An 18,944-nucleotide genomic window follows, 5' to 3' on the forward strand; every position below is an offset into this window, starting at 1 on the left:
ACACCAAACAACACCGAGTTAGATCATTGTGCCTGCTGCCGACATCACCTACTTACAACTTGGACCTCACGAATTTCAGTACGTTTCGATATGCCTCTCAAGGCCGTGCAGTAAACGCGACAACAGGCATAGATCCTGCTCTTATCAATATAAAAGGTGAGCAACCTAGTGAGGACGACGACGCTGTGACATTAAGCTACAAAAGCAAGGCCCCTGTGTTTGCATAAGTTAGGGTAAACTATTGGGAGCTGGGACTCAGCGACATTGTGAAAAGTCGGAATGGACCGGTCCTTTGATGTTGTTTACTTTGATTCGTGAATGCATTAAAGGATCTGATCTTTTTATGCATTTGGCGATAACGGGTTGGACGAGTCCATCCGATACAAGCTGATGCTCCTGTCAGCGCGTGCTTGAGCTCAAGTGCATGCCAGGAAAGTAGAATATCTGAGTAAATATTAGTATAGCCAAAACGTCACCTTAGCATTTGTTTGTGTATTCAGAGATAACTCAAGCCACTCATGCTCTTGAGAAATAGGGGAGCTCTGCGCCTCAGTATTGATGTATAGTAACAAATACCGCTTAACCATTCCCATAAACATTAAGATGAAGGTATTAGGGTCTAAATCGCAATATTATGTGGCCAGGTCGGAAGGTTTAGGAGGGCTTTGCAATCGAATCGCTCAAGCTTGCGGTTTATTTTGAATTGCTGTATATGGCATGTCTGAATTAGTTATAAAATCCTCAGAGCACCAATAAAGGTTTTGCTTTACATTCCAAGGTTCAATCGCTTCAGAGCAAACACATGCAAGTATTACAAAACCACTAAAGACAAAACCAGGGACTCACTCCCATCACACACATTCAAAGAAGTCGGCAGTATGGCTTGGCTCTTTGCACTTGGTTGGTGTTTAGCGCATGGCACTTTTTCTTACCTATCGTCAAGTGGTTACCCTAGGTGACTATCTCCTGGCTCTTTGATAACTAAACTCTTCCGTTCCCTTACTTCTGTGCATCCCGCATAAAATATATTTAGCAAGACGTAACCAGCGTAGATCAATATATGTTCATAAACTTACCGTCATAAAAGACAGAGCCAGTCCTGGTCAGCCTTTGATTGAAAGTGTCTCAGAGGGAAGTTGGTCGTTGAATGGACCAGCGAATTACGCATGGGGTTTAATCCCACCAATCAGAGAGGATCGCAAATCTTAAGATGGTACAGGCGTGGGGTTGAGATAACCAAGTCGCGCTAAGATAAGCTTTATCTGGCTGATGCACGTGCGATAAGATATGTAGACATCTTAAGATATCGGGTGATATCTGAGCCTGGGCCCCAACGAGAGTCAACTGGGCTTGTGGCCTATGCTCAAGTCAGAGTTAGCTAAATCTTCTCAGCAGCATCGTTTAGAGGATAGCCATGCCGAGACTTTGTACATAGCCAAGAAAGATTGGCAAAGAGCATGCTTTCAGACGCACTTAATTGCATGTTTGCTTTTGCTGATGCACCAGGTAACCTGATTCAAAAGGTCTTATTTACAACTTATCTTCTAAGAAAGTTGTTGCGGATATCACGATGCGCCTGCCCCAAATGCTTGGTGTGCAGTATGACATTGATATGTAAGACGCATTGACAAGATCCTGCCGAGATAGTTTTGGATATCCTCTGTAAGGTTCAGCACGGCCTTATTCCTCAGACAAAGCACTCACCCGAGTTACATCTCGGCCCGGCGATTCTTATCTTTACATCGACCTCAACAACTACGACATACCTGCTTCGATCCGGGATCAGTGCATAGGTATATATGGCTTCTAAATGGGCTTTCAGGCCAATGAATCAGTGCAATAGCCAAGCATCGACTTATTTACTGGCCCAACTTTTGCAATAGTCACTGCTCCGTGTATCGATTATGCCTGTTGGAGAGATGCCTAAATGCTAGATGGATTAGGATGGGGACCCCCATCGGCCCCGCATCAGCTTAATGTAGGAACATAGCACGTGTAATGCCAAAGATAACTGCAACGACTTAACTAGAACCAAATCGGTTTCCTTCAGATGAACTCGAAACTATGAGATCGGGCTTCCAAGAGACGGACTCGAGGAACTCGGATTTTGGTGGCAAGGACGCTAGGGAGACGAATTTCACAGACATGGACTTCAAAGGCCAGGCTACAGTTATCAGATACATTATTCTGGCTTGAGAGGATGGGACGGCCTGCATCGCATAATTGGCAGGCTACGAGTGTCTGGTGCAGTCCGCTGTGCTATCTTGAAATGCGCTTCCGAGGTTCACGAAGAGATTCATGCAAGAATAGACCATTATCGTGGTAGTATTACCAAATCTCATATGTGGTTGCAATTACAAGTTGAGCTCAGCAAAACGGTATTGTGAATCCGGAAGAGAGAGAAGCTGCATCGGGGGCAACATCGAATCAATAGAGATTACAATAGAAAAGTCCTGAATGGCCACTCTGGAGGTGAGCATTGAAAGGATATATAAATTCGGTGACCGTGTTACTAGTGCCCAGTGTGATCAAGCTGTTATCTAGACTGCAGCAGGCCTTTTTACCGTTAGAAAAGTGACCTATAGGTGTAGCTCAGCGTAGCTCGTAGGCTCGAAGTTCCGAGCTTTGTATTCCGGATAATGCAGCAGATGAACAAGAGGAGGCATAAAGAGCTAGATTTTCTATGATATATGACAATAGAAATTGCAGGAGAACCACTGAAGATTACCCTCGAAGGAAGCGTCCGGTCGTGACAATCTGTTGACCCTGGCGAGTAACAAGACTATTTCTGGGGTGATATTTCAGTCGGTGATGTTGCACTTCAAAACCTGGCCATTGAATTCCGTGATTCTGATCTCATGACAATTGGCTCACGATCTGGATCTCCTCTAATTCTTTGCGTCGCCTCAATGAGTCAGCATCGACATTTCGCCGTTGCTCAAGAAGAACTTTACAAGGGACACTAAACACTTTCGCCGCGGTTCAGCACTGGTACGATGGACAGATTGACATAATCATTCGTATCGCGCTGCTTCAAGACTGACTATACATAGTGCGGCGGCTGCAAGGTGAGCTTGAGTGTCTAGATTGTGTTCAAGGATATCTTTACACCCCTGCGGGAGAAGATCTAGAGTCGCTGCTGTCCAAAATTCCTTTATGCAAATGTGGCTCTGCTTGTCTGAATTCAGTCCCCTGGTGACTCAAACCATGACACTCTGATAACTTGCTCGAAGGTTCGGGACTAGATGGAACTCAGATACATGAGAATCGGTACGTGGATTTCAAGTCTCGGGGATCCGGACAGGCTGTATAAATTTCTGAAAGGCATAAGTCTATGATACAGATCTGTAGGTTCTAGGTCTTTTGGAGATTTACTAACATCAAGAACCTACTTAGTATCTCAGGCCATCTAGTGCTGTGGCTCGTGGAATCCTTGATAACTACAACGAAATGGTTTACGGGACTACGCAAGACCTGTGCACCATCTCAAGAAGGTCACATCAAAGTCACAAGCCATTTACTCTTGAAGTCTCAGGTCTACGGAGCAACCACAGAAATACAGCCCCTGGGTGTTTCCAAAGCAGCGGAATACAGAATAAGTCTATCCGGGGCCAATGCCAACCCACTCGGGATGGCGAGCCACTGGGTGAGACCTTCGAGTTCATTGCGTCATGGAGTGGAATAATTCTTGTTGAATTTATCAATGTTCTTGCAGTAAAGGATTGTAGCGACGGCTAGACGGTGCGGTTGTATAGACTCGAAACCATCGTCCTAATAATGCAGGCGCCTCAGTGCCACTTCGCTTTAGGTACACGTAAGAGTAATATAATAAACTAATAATTTTAATATTAAATATATATTTAAGATAAAAATATTACTTCTATAGATTGTTATTTCCTTTTACATAATTTGCTGAGCTTATGATATGGAGTGGCAGATAGTAACAAGACAAAAACAACTAACGGAAGGCTTATACAAAAATATATCCAAAAGAATTCCTGCCCCGGTAAGAACCCTTCACCCATACTAAAGAGGCTTGCGACCCATGAAAGCGGTATAAAAACCAAGGCGACATACGTTAGACGCTTAATGTGAAGAGCCTCTACAATCGATCTCCTTGAATCGAGAATTTGAACCATTGAAGTTGCTACTGCAAGCATCTGTTCTAGAGATATGCTGTAGATCTCAATCTGTCGCTGCAAATAGCGGATATCTTGGAGAACCAGAGTCCAACGCTTCTGCTTGGGTTCTTCGTCAAGCTGGAAGTTGATAAAGTCTACAAGTGCTGTTAACTTGTGTTGACTTTGCTGGCTTCGTCGACGCCACCTCTGGAGGTCGATAATATCATCATTATGAAGTCGATAAGTCATATCACTTATAGAATATTCATAATACTTAGAATACCGGCTGACTAGACTGGTATACACATTCCATTCATTAAGAATGATGCGCACAGGGTAGTATGCTAGGCCCAAGATAGTTACAGGCACATCTTGAAAGGTTGAATGGTTGCTTCCAAAGTAATGGAGTAAACAACTAAGCATTGAATGGTTATTCCAATATTTGTCAGCTGATTGATAGGAAACAGCGTTGGAAGAGGCCGACTGTTCGAAGTCCTCGATTCCCCCATGAAGGCGCGTTGCTGGAAAGGTTCTCTGAAGTTCAGCTTGGACATGGGTGATTGGAGGGTCAACTAAGAGCAGACCTTCAAAAGAGTGTCAGAACCAAAACAATGAAAGAGAATAGCTCGGAATTGACTTACAGATCGACGTTTCCTTTAATCGCTTGACGAGCATGGAGCAACAGCCTCTACCAAGACCAAGCTGTCTCCCAAAAAGTGAAGGTAGACGCCTGACGTTTCGAGGAGTATTAGAATCACTTTTTAAAGAGTAGGCCATGTTTCTGAAGGTAGCTGAGCTTCCCAGATCTAGCACCTGTTGAAAGTGGATATTTAAATATCCTTTCTCGGCAGCGATTGATGGCAGAGTTGCTAGAGATGGCGGCAGGGGTGCGTTCTCGATGTCTTTAAAATCTGTAATGATATGACCAGCAAAAAATAACGGGTCGATATCAAGTGCTTCTCCGATTTGACTGACGAGACGAGAGTTGATATTCTCGACCAAGACTATTCGAGTGCAGACGAGGGGACTATGTTGATAGATACGAGAGATCTCTTCATCTGGGATTTCAACTGCTTGAAACACCGAGGACGGGGAGCTGTGGATGTCGAGTATGTGCACCCTACTCCTAAAGCGAGGCTCTTTGACAAGGTAGTCAACCAAAGGTTTCAGGCAAGGGTTTGTTTGTGTTCGTTGACAAACATGATCTATATAAGAGAGTTTCGTCGTCATTGAGATGGAATCTTTCGACAATGGCGAGATCAAGTGCATTGTTTCTTCGACCATGCCATAGATGTGATTGTAATTTAAGCGCCGAGCCTGTTTCGTGGCTTGCATTTCTGCCTGGAATATACACGAGTTGTGGGGTAAGCTTGCAGCAGACCAGGCTGTGAGCCAACAAAGTTGACCGGCAACTGCATGCCAATACCAATAAAGACCTCTGCATGTGCTGTCTATGCTTGAAACCCAATGATAAGCGGACAAGTGTAAAAACGAATGCAGGCCAGGTTCGTAGGGTGACAGACCCGATACAACGAGCGCGTATACTTTATGATACTGTGTACTCTCTTAACAGGTGAAATACTGGAGTATCATCATGTATTTTAGAGTCAAAGTACTTTAGGCTCGCATCGCTGATCTGTCTCTGCTGCCACTCAAGACTTCAGGCAGCAGGGGTACTTTTGAGTACACGGCCATTCAACTAAAAATTGTTTATGCAGATATCATAAAGCCTAATTCTCAGAAAATGTCGGCTTACGAAGTAGAGCTATGTATCCGAACATCCCCACTCTAGACTCCAGAAAGAGTGTTCATTACTGCAGCTGGAAAAATTGAACCGAGCCTTTGTCCAACTTTCCCGAATACATGCTCAGTCCCTTAATCGCCTCAAGTTCTTTCTCAGTCCTGACCTCATTTACGTATCGTCGTTAGCTTTCGAAGCCTAGGCTTCGTTACGATTGCTACGGACACTCTCTGGTCTCTTACAACCTCTGTGCCAAGAATGGACGGCCGACTCGTGACCGATTCCTCAAGCGAGCGGGACCCCTCAACGACGGGAGATCCAAACAAGGCCATGCCCTTGCGAGCACGAATTCTTCATCTTATCGAAGAGAGCAATAGTAAGAATGGAAATACAGGTCAAAACGTCAAAGAAATTTTTCTGGAACAAATTTGGCCCAAATTGGAGAGTGATTACCAAAGGATGTCCACCGAGCTGGCAGAAGCCTGCAAAGCTGAGTTGGGTGACCGCATCGTCCCAATCCCGGTTACAGTCGAAGATCGAGTCAAATCGCGCGCATCCATCTCAAAGTCATTGCAGCGACGCGAGATACACAGAACCAAGGAAGACATAGGGATGTACAAAAGTCTCGACGACATCCTTGAGGATCTGCACGATCTCGTTGGTATTCGTATCATTGTTGAATACCTTGATCATCTTGAGGACGTGTCTCACTTTGTCACTGGTAGCTTCAACCAAGAGAAGGAATCAAACCGGTTCGATGCAAACCGCAAAGTCGGTCACCTTTGGCAGCCGTGGTTTGGAGCCTATGAGTGCATGAACTATCACATCTCATCCAAATATGAAGATGGTAACAGGCTTAGCCTATACAACGGTGTTACGTTCGAGATCCAAGTCACAAGCCTTCCTGCGCATATGTATAATAAGATCGCCCATCCGCTACTATATAAGGAAGAGGCTGGGGCGTTGTCACAGGGAGACGAAATGGTGATTGATATCACCAAAGGGCTTGCTTATTGCTACTCGCTTTGTTTACACTTCAAGAGGTCGAAATTGAAGAAGCCAAAATTCGAGAGGTCGAGGTCCAAGAGGCCGAAGCTGAGTGGGGATGTAGACGAGCAAGAGGACATGGAACTTTTGAGGAACATACCCTCAGCCTCCGGGGAATTGGACGAGTCTAGCCTCAATCGTTTAGCCGAGAGAATCCCCAAACTGGACGTTGCAGCTAGTAAGACCATGGACATCCCGCGAGAGTCATTGAGGTTGGCCCTTGACAGTCTGCTCAATGATCAGATGCCGGACGACATAGGACAAGCTCTCGCCGAGAGATTCAGGTACCATTCTACCTTGCTGTTTTTTCAACGCAGATAGCTGACCATGATTGCAGTCGTGAGATTGAAGACATTGCTCGGCCTCCAATCAATTTGGTTACTTCTGGAAACGCACGTTTCGATAGCCAGGATGTTTATTCAAGTCCTGTGTGTCAAGCAGGCACCCAAACCCGCGCAATACAATACACACACGATTGGGTCAATGAAGGCGAGAAAGCATTGCTATGGATCTATAGTCATGCTGGGACCGGGAAATCGACTTTGGCCCGAACGGTTGCCAGAGAATTGACAGAAACTAGTCAAATTGCTGCTGGATACTTCTTCAAGCGCGGAGATGCCAACAGGAACGATGTGTCTCGTGTGTTTCCGACTATAGCGAGCCAGCTCATGTCCACCATACCCCGTTATGAACCAACTTTGAGAAAGTCCGTCATTGCGTCTAAGAATTCGGATATCGGGACGATGCGCCTGGATGAGCAGTTCAAGGTGCTTATTAAAGGCCCCCTGTCGGAAATAGGCATCATCCCCTCGGCTAAAGTCATCATCATCGATGCACTCGATGAATGCACCAACCTGATTGAGGCCAGTAAGATTATTAAACTACTTTGCAGCCTGGGGGACTTGGACACCTTGCGATTTCGCCTCTTGGTTACTAGTCGTGACGAAAATTTGGTGCGAAAAGCAATCGAAAATCAAATGCACGAATCACTGCAACTCGCCACCGCATTTCGCAATGACAATATCTCAGATATCAGATCGATTCTGAGACTTGGCTTTGAAGATATCAGAAAGGAGACAGAAATCAAGCATGCTTGGCCAACGCATGAGCAATTTGAGGTGATATTGCAACGCTCAATCAACCCTTCTCCTCTTTTCATCTATGCTGCAACTTTCCTAAGGTTTCTTGATGAAGGAAAAGAAATGCGTACTTCAGAGAAACGTCTGCAATGGTGGATCGACCAGAGCCCCAGTACAGCCAATATGTCACAACTTGAAGGCCTGTACACTACGGTTTTTGAAAATCTAGACCGTAACAAGAGAGATGGAACCTCCGGCTTGCTGGCAGATGAAGAAAAGAAAGATCTACGAACTGTTCTGGTCACAGTTGTTCTTGCTGCTGAACCACTTTCGATAGAGGCCATTTCTTCTATCTCAAGGGTCGATTTGGGTATAACTCGAGGCCTACTCAAGTGCTGTCGTGCGGTGCTAGAGATCTCAGACGACAATCAACAGCCTGTCAAGGCAGTACATAAGTCTTTCAGCGATTTTCTACTGCGGAAAGACCCACTGAAAAGATCGTGGTTCCATGCCGATGAGATGGAATCACATGACCATATAGCTGCGGGATGTATTTCGCTTCTACAAACTCTAAGGAAGGATATTTGCGGCTTCAATGATCCTGGAGTATCAAGGGAGAGCATCGATCCCAATGTCATTGAGAGTCACATTTCCAAAAGCCTTCAGTACGCATCTTCGTATTGGTGGCATCACCTGCAAAGAGGAAACAAGCGAGACCCTTCATATGAACCTCTGATACCGATCCTGAAAATCCATTTTCTCCATTGGATTGAGTGTCTGTCAATTCTTGATCGGCTCGTATTTGCCTTTAGGGCTATTGGAGAGCTTTGTGCTTCTATAACAATGGTAATTTATCATCTTATTAGCCATTATATTAGGGCAACTTACTGACAGATGTGCAGGGGCATCCATCTGAGTCTATACGTCTCCTTGTTTCATTCTTGAAAGATGCCAGGCGATTCATCCTCCGACATGGTAATACCATCCAAGAGAACCCACTGCAGATCTATGGTGCAGCCCTTCTATTCAGTCCGGTGGAAAGCCTTATTAGGCGTAGCTTCTGGGAGACCCGTCATCCTGGATTTAAAGTTATTCACAACTTGGAGCATAACTGGGGTCCTTGTTTAAAGGAAGTCGAAGATATGTCACGAATTTCTTCTATTGCCTTATCACATGATGGGCAGGAACTAGCTATGGCTGGCGCCACTTGGGACACGGATCTGCCTTCAATATGGATTCGCAATACCGGAGCCGGGACTCTTCTTGCACGATTCGACACAGATACCCATTTGCTAGCTCTGACATGGTCCTGTGATGGGAATTCTCTTCTCGCTGTCACAGAATTCGGTCAGGTCGTACGAATCGACCGAGCAATTGAGACAAACAATCTGTTTGGATTTTCACCATACGCGACAACTAAAGGGTATGACTATGCTGCGATATGTTCTTCTGGAATAGCCTCTCTGGTACGTCACGATCATAATATCAATCACGATGTTATCAAGTCCGAGGTCTTTGCATGGAAATTCACTCAAAGTGATCAGACATTTCAAACTTGGGAATTCCCAAAGTCAACAGTCTCTAGAATAGCCTTGTCGCCTGATGGTTCTCTTCTTGCCATGTCTGTCGAAGGGTGGTTTGCAGGTCAACACAGTGTTCGAGTCGTCGACATAAACACTGGTGCTTGCATCCAGGACTTGACAGTCCATGCGAGAAGCCTTGCCTTCTCGTTAGATGGATGTCAACTTTTTATTTACCCATCAAACCGCAACCTTTCGAGTTTGACCGTTCTCAAATTTCCATCTGGGACCTGCGAGCATCTCCGGCTTCCTAAGGCCTTTTTGGCTGACCACATGGCGATCTTACCGGATTACACGACTATGTTGACGAAGGATAACAACGAATTCGTGTACTGGGACCTTGAAGCTCTTAATTCCGTTGTTGGAGTTCCTAAGCAACCAGATCACCGACGTTTAGATGGTGGTTACCCCATAAATAGGGTTGCCATATCGCCTAGTGGTCGGTTCATGATAACTTCAATTGAAGACGAGCAAGGCCTAAACGTTTGGCGTCTCCCGGAAGCCACATTTGAAAGATGCTTGACAGTGGACCGCTTAGGGGAATATCGCAGGTGGTCATTCTCTCAACTGAGTGATATTTCCAAAAACAAGGAAGCTTTCATACTGCTCGAGGAAGATTTTACTTATATTTGGTTCTTGGAAGGAACAGAGGACACATACATCGAACACTCAAGCGTCGTCAAGCTACCAATGGGAGAACTCTGCCTCAGTTCTATAAGCGAGTATAGAAATGAACTATCAAAATTTGGCCCTTGGCATCCAAATTACCCTACACAGGGTGTCGATGTATCGATTACAGATGGAAGAATGGCTGTTGTTAGCTTCAAGGATACAGCCGAGGTCTCCAAGTTAGGTTCGACCGCCAGGTTATGCTTTGAATTCAAGGAGCCCGGAAACCAAACAATCAGTTCAATTACTCTCTCGCCAAGCTCGACATATTTTGCCATATCCTATGGTACTACTATAAGGATCTGGACACTGGCAGACCCCTCTGCAAGACGCGAGGTTCGAACTAATGACGAGGTCAAATCGCTAGTGTTTTCACCAGACGAATCTTTGTTGGTATACAATACCAAAAACAGCATTTGGAGTTGTACAATGAGCGACCAACCCAGATGTCTTCTTCAAAACAGTGACTTCACGTTTCCCAGGGAACCTTGCTTTTCGTCAAGTGGGCAGATTCTTGCTTGGTTGGTCACTCTATTACATGAAGATAAAATTAAAACACAAGTTTATCTATGGAATATGTCGAGCGGCCTTCAGATTCCAACCTTCGAGGTATCCTACAACGCTAGTGCCATTTCATTCTCAAAGGATGGCCAAATTCTCTATGCATTGGGGCATCGCACTTCAGAGACCTACCAATTCCAAAAGGAGACTTCCCAACTGGGATCGATGGGCAGGGCGGGCTTGACCTGTGACAAGAGGATTGACGTTACTTCTACATGGATCTCATGCAATGCACAGAAGCTACTGGTAATTCCCAAGGAGTATCCCCTTTATAGTATAGAGTATAGTAGTAATTTTCTTGTAATAGAAGTGCGATGTCAGGGGATGATTATATTAGACTTTAATTAATTAGGGAGAATTTGTTTTTCTTTTATTTACTATTTAAACTTAATATATATTTATCTTTATACTTTATTTATTTTATAATAATCTAAATATTATAATTAAAAAGAATAATTATTTAATAATAGTATATATAATAATATTAAAGTTAATATTTATATAAAGTTAAAATTATAAAAAACAAAAGTATTTAAACTACTATATAAATAGAGTAAAAGACCTTATTTATTTCTTATAAGTTATTCTTATAGTTTTAGTCTCTCGGCATATAAGCTCCTATCCGCTTTTAACAGTCCTCAGAGATGTAGAAGTGTGTTAGAAATCTGGCCAAGCTGAAATTGCAGAGCCTGGAGCTCCAACAAGAGACACCTAAAAGATTCGCTTGCTAAGAACTTCAGGAATGGAGGAGTAAATTCCAATACTAAGGTATATTGGCCAAGCCAGCTACAGTACCGTCCAATACTCCGAAAAGTCAACCAGTTTCTTGATCAAGATGTTTGCATCAGCCCTGAGGGACTACCTTGTAGCCCAGGGTGGCTAAGTGTGGCGAAGGAGCCCCATGCTAAGAAGTCTTTGTGGAGGGTCATTGCGTCTCACAGTAGATTGAGGGAGATTAGTCACAGACTTGACTATCTGGTCGGCGAGGCCGAGCGCGAGGTACGCAACAATTCGCAGTTTTGCTTAGGGCACTATAATGCAGCTGTAGCTAATTTGGCGCTACAGAGAAAGAACTCTCATGTAGATGAACAGCAAATACTCTCCCTCCAGCTACAGCGGTTTAGGGTGGCCGCATTGGTAGTCCAATTTGTCTCTCCTAAAAGACATAGGCTAAGGCTAATAGGTCCTCGGTATACTATACCTCGTTGCTCACATCTACAGCGGTCGACCAGAAAGAGGTGATTCATCGGCATGTGCCGAATTTCTCTTTATCTTGATTTTCCGCCCAATACTAGATCATAAGTGTGCCTCTGCTGCACTCACAAGATATATACATGGTGAAACAACATAGTTCCAGCCGGCCGGTTGCTAGGCCTATTATTGGTGTACTTTCAAGAACAAACAATATTGGCAAATAATTGTGTAAATTACAGATAACCTTAGGAAAAGAATGACTGTAAGTTAAATTAAGTTCTATTAACAAGTCATTTCCCTTCTTCAGGATATTGACACATTTCCAGCGGAAAAAGTCAGTATTTATTATTCCTTCAATCCAACCAGTTGGGTTGGACAGTTCTAGATAGCGATCTACTAAGTGCACTGAACTTACAGTGGCTGGCGAGGATGCGAGTGTACCTGTTGATTCCACCATATCGCTCCATGACTAACAACAGCACTATCGCCAATCTTGCGGCACCCAAGAGAACTCGAACTTCGTCCGATCAATTCCGTGCGGAACCGACTGCCGCTTCAAATACGACTTTGACCCAAGGTCAGATCCAACACGGGATGCTCCCACCGGTCTCCCTCACTGCCTCTTTCTCTGCGTAATATTCATTATATGGAACTGAGAGGGTGCAGCATCATAGCACGACCAGACTTGACACGAACGAAGCTCTCAGATACATGTTGTACCCATCCGGTATTCAATTCGGAGGCGCGTTGTCAATTACAGGAGTAGTCCCACTGTGAGGCTGTTCTCGCTTGCCATTCAAGCTCTGACGTGTTCACAACTTCAGATCTCTGATGCATGATTTCCGTTTCAGAGATGCCTCGAAGCACATCATAAAAGCTTAAACTTATAGGCGGCAGCCATACTATAGTAATCAGTGACAACCAGCGAACCCGGCCAGCCGGGCCATATCAACATAAAAGCCTCCAGTCACGCTTACACCCCAGAAGTTCCCCTGGACCAAAAGATGAAGCTGCCTCTTTCCATTACGAACCGATCTCAAAGCCCTTACACCCCGGCTTGTCAGCTCTGTCCTGAAATCTATCGTCTACGCAGTTGCTGGCTACCAGAATGGTTTCACCAACCCAACTTAGCGTCCGCCTCTACCTAGAGTACACCATGCGCCAGCTAAATGAAAAAAGATGAGATAAGATTTCTTAGAATTGGTGCAAACAGTGTGCCCCTCCACGGAAGTAGGGAAGTAAATCTCTGACTAGAGTCGCGGGAACACGGACGAAATCCCGCAAATGAGAAGCACAGCTATTACAACCTCAATTATCATGCGTGGGCATCGGCTTGACGTAGCCGGATGTGAGGCGCGACCGACACGTTACACAAGTGGAAGAGGCTGGCTCGCTTACACAAATTCTCAGCCTTGACGAAACACAGCAACGAGAGCAATCTTAAATAAGCCCGCACCACTGTTCAAGTCCCGGCCATAATTTCCCTGCCAATTCCTCTCGGGCTAGGGTGTATGTTCTGCCAGCTCCATGGCAGCGTTACTTCACTGTCGTCGGCAATGGTCATTTGGATTCGGACTGCTTTATGGCTTCAGCTCGCATTAGGTGAGTTTAGCAGGGGTAGCTAGAAACTGTCCTGCTTCGACGCCGGCGCAGGAGGTAAGTTCTTATAGTTAAGATCTTGTGCCTCTCTTTCTTCCTCTTCTTCGCTTTTGTCTTCCTCTTGGTTTCTTGCCTCTCCATGTACATCCACGTGTTCCTTGACAAATTCTTCTCCCTCATCTTCGTCACCAACCGCCCGGCTCGCGAACAACCTATCTTTGATTCAATTTCTCTCTCTTTCTATTTTAGTTCCCCAAGGTCCATCAAGGATTGGTGCCCACAAGCATGGGCGCTAGTACATACAGTTTACTTGGTCTATCTATTGAGAATTGTTGCTGCGTATTCGTGTGATGAAGTCTGGACAACGGAACCACGCAAGGGTAGCTCTTTGACACGGAATAAAGTTAACAAGAGCTGCGCTCTTGGGAGCTTCGTGTAACGGGGCAACCAGCGGGAGCCTGCTGGGTTCGGAGATTATAGAAAGTGCAATTCAGACCACTGAGCTCTTCAGTGGGAGCTTGTGTAATTATGCCTTCTCAGACAGAAACTCCGTACCATGGAACTCGCGACTGGGAGCTGCATGGCCTGGTGCTTCTCGGACATCCACTCCGCTCTACTGGGCTAATAAATGGATTTGCAGGGACTGAGATGCCTGTTGACCGAACTCCAGGTTGTGGACCTCGGCACCTGAAGCCAACCAGGCTGGATGTCATTGTGGCTAGAATCCGCGCCATGTTACTCATTATTACAGTGTTGAGTCCATCGTATTTGAGTTCCGAACGGAGCTCTCACCTTGGATATCCGTATCCTAGGCTTTTGGAGCACTTTTTCGCCTACATCAAACACACCAACAACGACTTCATCATTCCCGGTATGTGGCGTCGCTGATTCCACTAGGCCTCCGGATTTAGTCTGCGATGTCTCCAATTCTGTTTAGCCGAGAGAAACATATTTCTGTTCACTACTCGATCTTGAAACTCGATGAACGAATTGCCCATATATGGGAAGTCTGAGTGCCGGACTTCCATGTATTCAGCTGACATCTACTCATGTCAATGGTTAAGGGAACGACCTTTCTGAAGCCCTGAAGACAGCAAGTTCTATTGCATTCTTACGGTTCAGTTGTCACTCATATGGACACCATTCCTTTCTCACCACGACCCCCCTTTTCTCCTTTCACACCTATCCGATATCCACCACGCTCAACTGCTCGGCTACCCTAGGGTTATGGTTGAAGTTATACCGTCAGTGATCATTCTGGAAGGGACAATATGACGTTGAGCCATAATCCTCCATCGCCATCTTATTCCGGATGACATGATTCATGAGGTAGAGTTGTCAATTGCATATGGGTCAGTACTTATACTGATTCCTTAATAGTAGCGACTTGAGCTCACCTTGGTTCGATTAATCCCACGAATGGGATCAACTGCCACCTATGACGAGACTGTGACCCGACGTTGGAGTCAGAATAGGAGGCGCGCACCGGTTCAGTCTCTAGCTGCCTTTTCCTTCACAGCATATGCATTCAATCAACCCGCCAGGCTACAGCAATATTGCACAAGTGAATCTGGCCCGAGAGATACCCGAAAGTACAAGATAGACACAACCGGCATTCTATTGAGCGACGCGTAGTCAGTTGTATGTATAATACCGATGTGACATTGTTCCTAGAGGCTTCACGTGTCGCGAGATCTTACCGTGGTGGCGACAGATGATGCGTGATATATAAGGCCCAAACCTTGGCAAAATTGGATATCTGGCAATTGATCTTTGTCTCGCCAATGCCTCAAGGCATTACAACCAGGAGCAGCCAGAGGCCCCGGACAGGCCGGACCATATCAACACGAAAAGACTCGATCACTCTATCGCGCCAGACGAACTCCCCACCGAGAGCTGAGCCTGGGTTCTTCAACGTCGAGGCGATCTTGGAATCCTTGCCCTCTGGTGGCCCGTTCACATTGTCTACGTAGTTACCGACTACCTGAAGAAACGATCGGGACAAGGTTGGTGTCTCTAGTAATACTACTACTGAGAAAGATCGGAAGCTGGCGATTCGCTCGACAATTGCCTTGAAATCAATAACTCACACAGCATTATTGGAACTGACCTCAAATCTTCAGGTCACGCGGAATCAGGTGCCAAAAGGGCGAATGAGGACTCTGAACTATGGGGATACATGCGACCTATAAGGTTAACCTTTAGGCTGCAAACACAGGTAACAAATAAGAACACGGCGAGGGGACTCTGAACAGAAATACGAGATGCTTTGCTGCGTGGTGACGAAGGCTCACCCTGCAGCTGGGCTCTTCACAGGCAAACATTCTTTGTGCAACACACATGTCACATATCATAAATCGATTCAACTCTCAACTTCACCGCCCCGGTCAGTGGGGTTAAAGATAAAGAGGTGTTTAGTGACGATAATCTTCAATTTCGGAATAAGAGGGCGTAACTCCTACTGCACTTCTTTCTGCTTTACGTCTGTCATTCACCGTAACTCACCTCACCACACGTCACAGTCAGGTCAAAGTCCTCACAGGCGGACTCAATAAATGAGTAACCTCGGCAGAACACCCGAAGGTCGCTTTTTCGCTTCCTTCACACCCTTCTCCGTCATGGACAAGAAGGACCGTGTCCGCCAGCAGCTCCGGTTGTGCGCCGGACAAATGCAACAGCTTCTTGATCAACTAAACCCCGCCCACAATATCTCCCAATCCCTCAAGAATACCATCGCTCAAATCCAGCACTTCAACAAGTTCGACCAGCCTAACGTGATCTCACTATGGCAACATCTTCTCCATGAGCCTCGCCCGTTTCCTTTTCGTACTGGGGAATTCAACCCTCGAGGAGAGGCGCAGAGTCTTCTTGACAGACGGGCTCAGCGAAACCTGATGATTCCGATACTTGTCGTCGATACCAGTAACAACCGTGAAGAAGGTCTCCCTGGTGTGCAGAAGAAGCTTGAGGCATTTGATTCCGTCGATGAACTGCATGGTCCACCACTGAGGTTGAAGACCAGAAAAAAGCGCAGGAATACCGACGACGACGAGCTGACTCAAGCCGACCACGGAAATGAAGAAGACTTTCTCGGCGTGGAGAAGAAGATTGAGACTCACAACATCATCGATAAAATGCATGATTCAGTAACAAAATGGAAGATCATCAGAAAACGAATGAATGACGACTACGACGGCGATGATGAGTTGAATCAACCTCAACCAAAGCGCACCAGGCTATCTAAGAAGCAGTGGCGTGTCTCTGATTAGCGCAAACTGGAAATCCGACATAAAAAAAGGTAATACAAGCAAGGAGGGTAGGATCTAATTTGTAGCAGGCTCTGGATAGCATTAACATAAGAGAGAAAGGAAGGATCAGGGAAAAGCATGTCATTAGCCCAGGCTGCCAAGGATTTCAGGATTTTGGAGCTTCGAATGTGCGACATAAATGATTTCCTTTTTGTTTATTGGATCACTCTATTTGAATTCCGGTTAAGGGCCCCAGAGTGCTGCACTTAGTCATAGACCGTGAAAGGTTATCGGGTGTGAGCGAGGCTTGAGCCCAGAGAAGAAAGTAGAGAATACGAATTGCAGTTAAGGACATGGGCTACAACACCGCGATGTCTGCTGGCTTATGATGAAGTTCTTTTGCGAACGCATGAGTAGCAGTAGTAAACGACAACTCAAAGGACTGCGTGGCAAGGTCGCTATTCTTCTTACGGATGCTGGAGCCTTTACAACCCTGACGGTAATACGACTCATCATATCGCTGCTGTTGACCGAGATATGATCTCTCTCTCTTTCTCAGAGCACGGCGCCAAGTATCTCCAAGCCCATTGATCAAGGTTATGTTAGTATAAAATCGGAGACACGCGGCGCATCGTTACTGATTATTCCTCCTAGATGATGCAATGCATTTGAACTGGAGATATGACAGACCTTGAGGACGTTAAGAAATTCCGACTCATCCTCGAAAATACTTATGATTGGGCAATCCAGGTGTTTAAACCAATGATGGACACCTATATTCGTCAATGGAAGTTTGTCTACTCTGAAGATGGACGTAGCTTTGCGACTGCAGCAATGGAACGTGAACAACAGAGAAAGGAGATATCAAGAAAAACACTTCGATTCGTCTTGGCTGCTCTGGGTGATGAAGCAGACCTCGATGCTGACGATGATTTGCGTCGAGCTACCAAGCTGAGGCTAGTAGACCTGTGTGATACATTCGTTCAAGACACAGACCAAATAATTGCGGAAGAACTTGAGAAGTTACACTTGAAGAACTATGATGATGACGATAATGAGGACAATGAAGAGAGCGAGGAAAGCGAGGAGAGCGAGGACGAAGATGAGGATGAGAAAGAGCTGGTATGGGACCCTATCAGGAGGAAATATGTGTGAACAAGGGACAAAGACACGTTACCTGTATATCACGAGTGTATTTAGTCGAATTGAAATATTGCCTCTTTATTCGTATATACTTGTTTAATTAAGCTATAGATCCTTTCATATGAGTCAGTTGGGCCATTTCGATACGTTCACCTTCCCATCATCAGCTCGGTGGAGTCTACGTCATACCGCACCTGCCGCCAGAGCACTGAGAGCCTAAAAGCAATGTCTTTAAGTCTAGGAACAGGTATAAGCCTTCAGATCCTTCAATGATCCTACTCTATTGGCAATCACGCCATCTGACAATATCCCAGCATAAATAAAAGTCCGAGTGATGAACCTGCACGTCTTTGCTTAGAATATGGCTAGTTTATCCTTCTTGCGCTATAGTAGGGACCATGATAAGCGTAATAAATTTTGAATTTACACTTCCGTTCCATTTAAACAAATACATCCTCTATCATCCAATTTGATCCAGTTCTTACCGATTGGATAGTCTGCATAACGGCGTTTCCAACCTCGCTCGGACGCCAAGAATTCATACCGTTCACCCTAAAAGCTCTTCGGACCTCAGAGAGTTCCCAACTCTACGCCCCACTGATCACACAGACGAATCTTTAGACCAGTGGGCAAAGAGCCGGGTTGGTAGCGGGTAGCGAATACTGACAAACCATTCAATCAAAGCATGGGCATTTGCCTTTTCCCTTTATATAGGCATGGAATTTAAGTCTGCTGTTCCGACTTATCCAGCTCTCCTAGCGCCTTTCATAATAAACTTAACTTCCATTTGCTTTCAGTACACCACTCCACCATGAGCCTCGACGTGTGAACGAAATTCCCTGTAGTGAGTAGGGCCGGCCGGAGCGTCCCTTGCGTCTTTCAGCAGCAATAATGGTAATTCCACTCAACTGGCATTATTTGCAACATGCAGTTTACTATCTGAGGCCTATGGCTTGAGGGAA

At 45.5% G+C, this 18,944-nt stretch overlaps 4 protein-coding genes across 4 annotated transcripts; 3 read left to right on the plus strand and 1 right to left on the minus strand.

Moving 5' to 3' along the window:
- Positions 1 to 3,890: 3,890 nt before the first annotated feature.
- Positions 3,891 to 5,456, minus strand: FPRO_15938 (uncharacterized protein; the record flags this gene model as incomplete). Its single annotated transcript, XM_031224862.1, has 2 exons — positions 3,891 to 4,705; positions 4,763 to 5,456. The coding sequence occupies 2 exons, from the start codon at positions 5,454 to 5,456 to the stop codon at positions 3,891 to 3,893; spliced, it is 1,509 nt and encodes a 502-aa protein (XP_031090079.1).
- A 664-nt stretch (positions 5,457 to 6,120) lies between these two features.
- FPRO_15939 (uncharacterized protein) lies at positions 6,121 to 10,779 on the plus strand (the record flags this gene model as incomplete). Its single annotated transcript, XM_031224863.1, has 4 exons — positions 6,121 to 7,193; positions 7,247 to 8,834; positions 8,891 to 10,630; positions 10,720 to 10,779. 4 exons carry the CDS (start codon positions 6,121 to 6,123, stop codon positions 10,777 to 10,779), a joined length of 4,461 nt encoding a protein of 1,486 aa, XP_031090080.1.
- Positions 10,780 to 16,209: 5,430 nt separating this feature from the next.
- Positions 16,210 to 16,860, plus strand: FPRO_15940 (uncharacterized protein; the record flags this gene model as incomplete). Its single annotated transcript, XM_031224864.1, has 1 exon — positions 16,210 to 16,860. One exon carries the CDS (start codon positions 16,210 to 16,212, stop codon positions 16,858 to 16,860), a length of 651 nt encoding a protein of 216 aa, XP_031090081.1.
- A 660-nt stretch (positions 16,861 to 17,520) lies between these two features.
- Positions 17,521 to 17,994, plus strand: FPRO_15941 (uncharacterized protein; the record flags this gene model as incomplete). The annotated part of the gene is made up of 1 exon (XM_031224865.1): positions 17,521 to 17,994. The coding sequence occupies one exon, from the start codon at positions 17,521 to 17,523 to the stop codon at positions 17,992 to 17,994; it is 474 nt and encodes a 157-aa protein (XP_031090082.1).
- Positions 17,995 to 18,944: the final 950 nt, after the last annotated feature.

Source organism: Fusarium proliferatum, assembly GCF_900067095.1.
Source record: "Fusarium proliferatum ET1 genome assembly, contig: FPRO_scaffold017, whole genome shotgun sequence".
Lineage (NCBI taxonomy): Eukaryota > Fungi > Ascomycota > Sordariomycetes > Hypocreales > Nectriaceae > Fusarium > Fusarium proliferatum.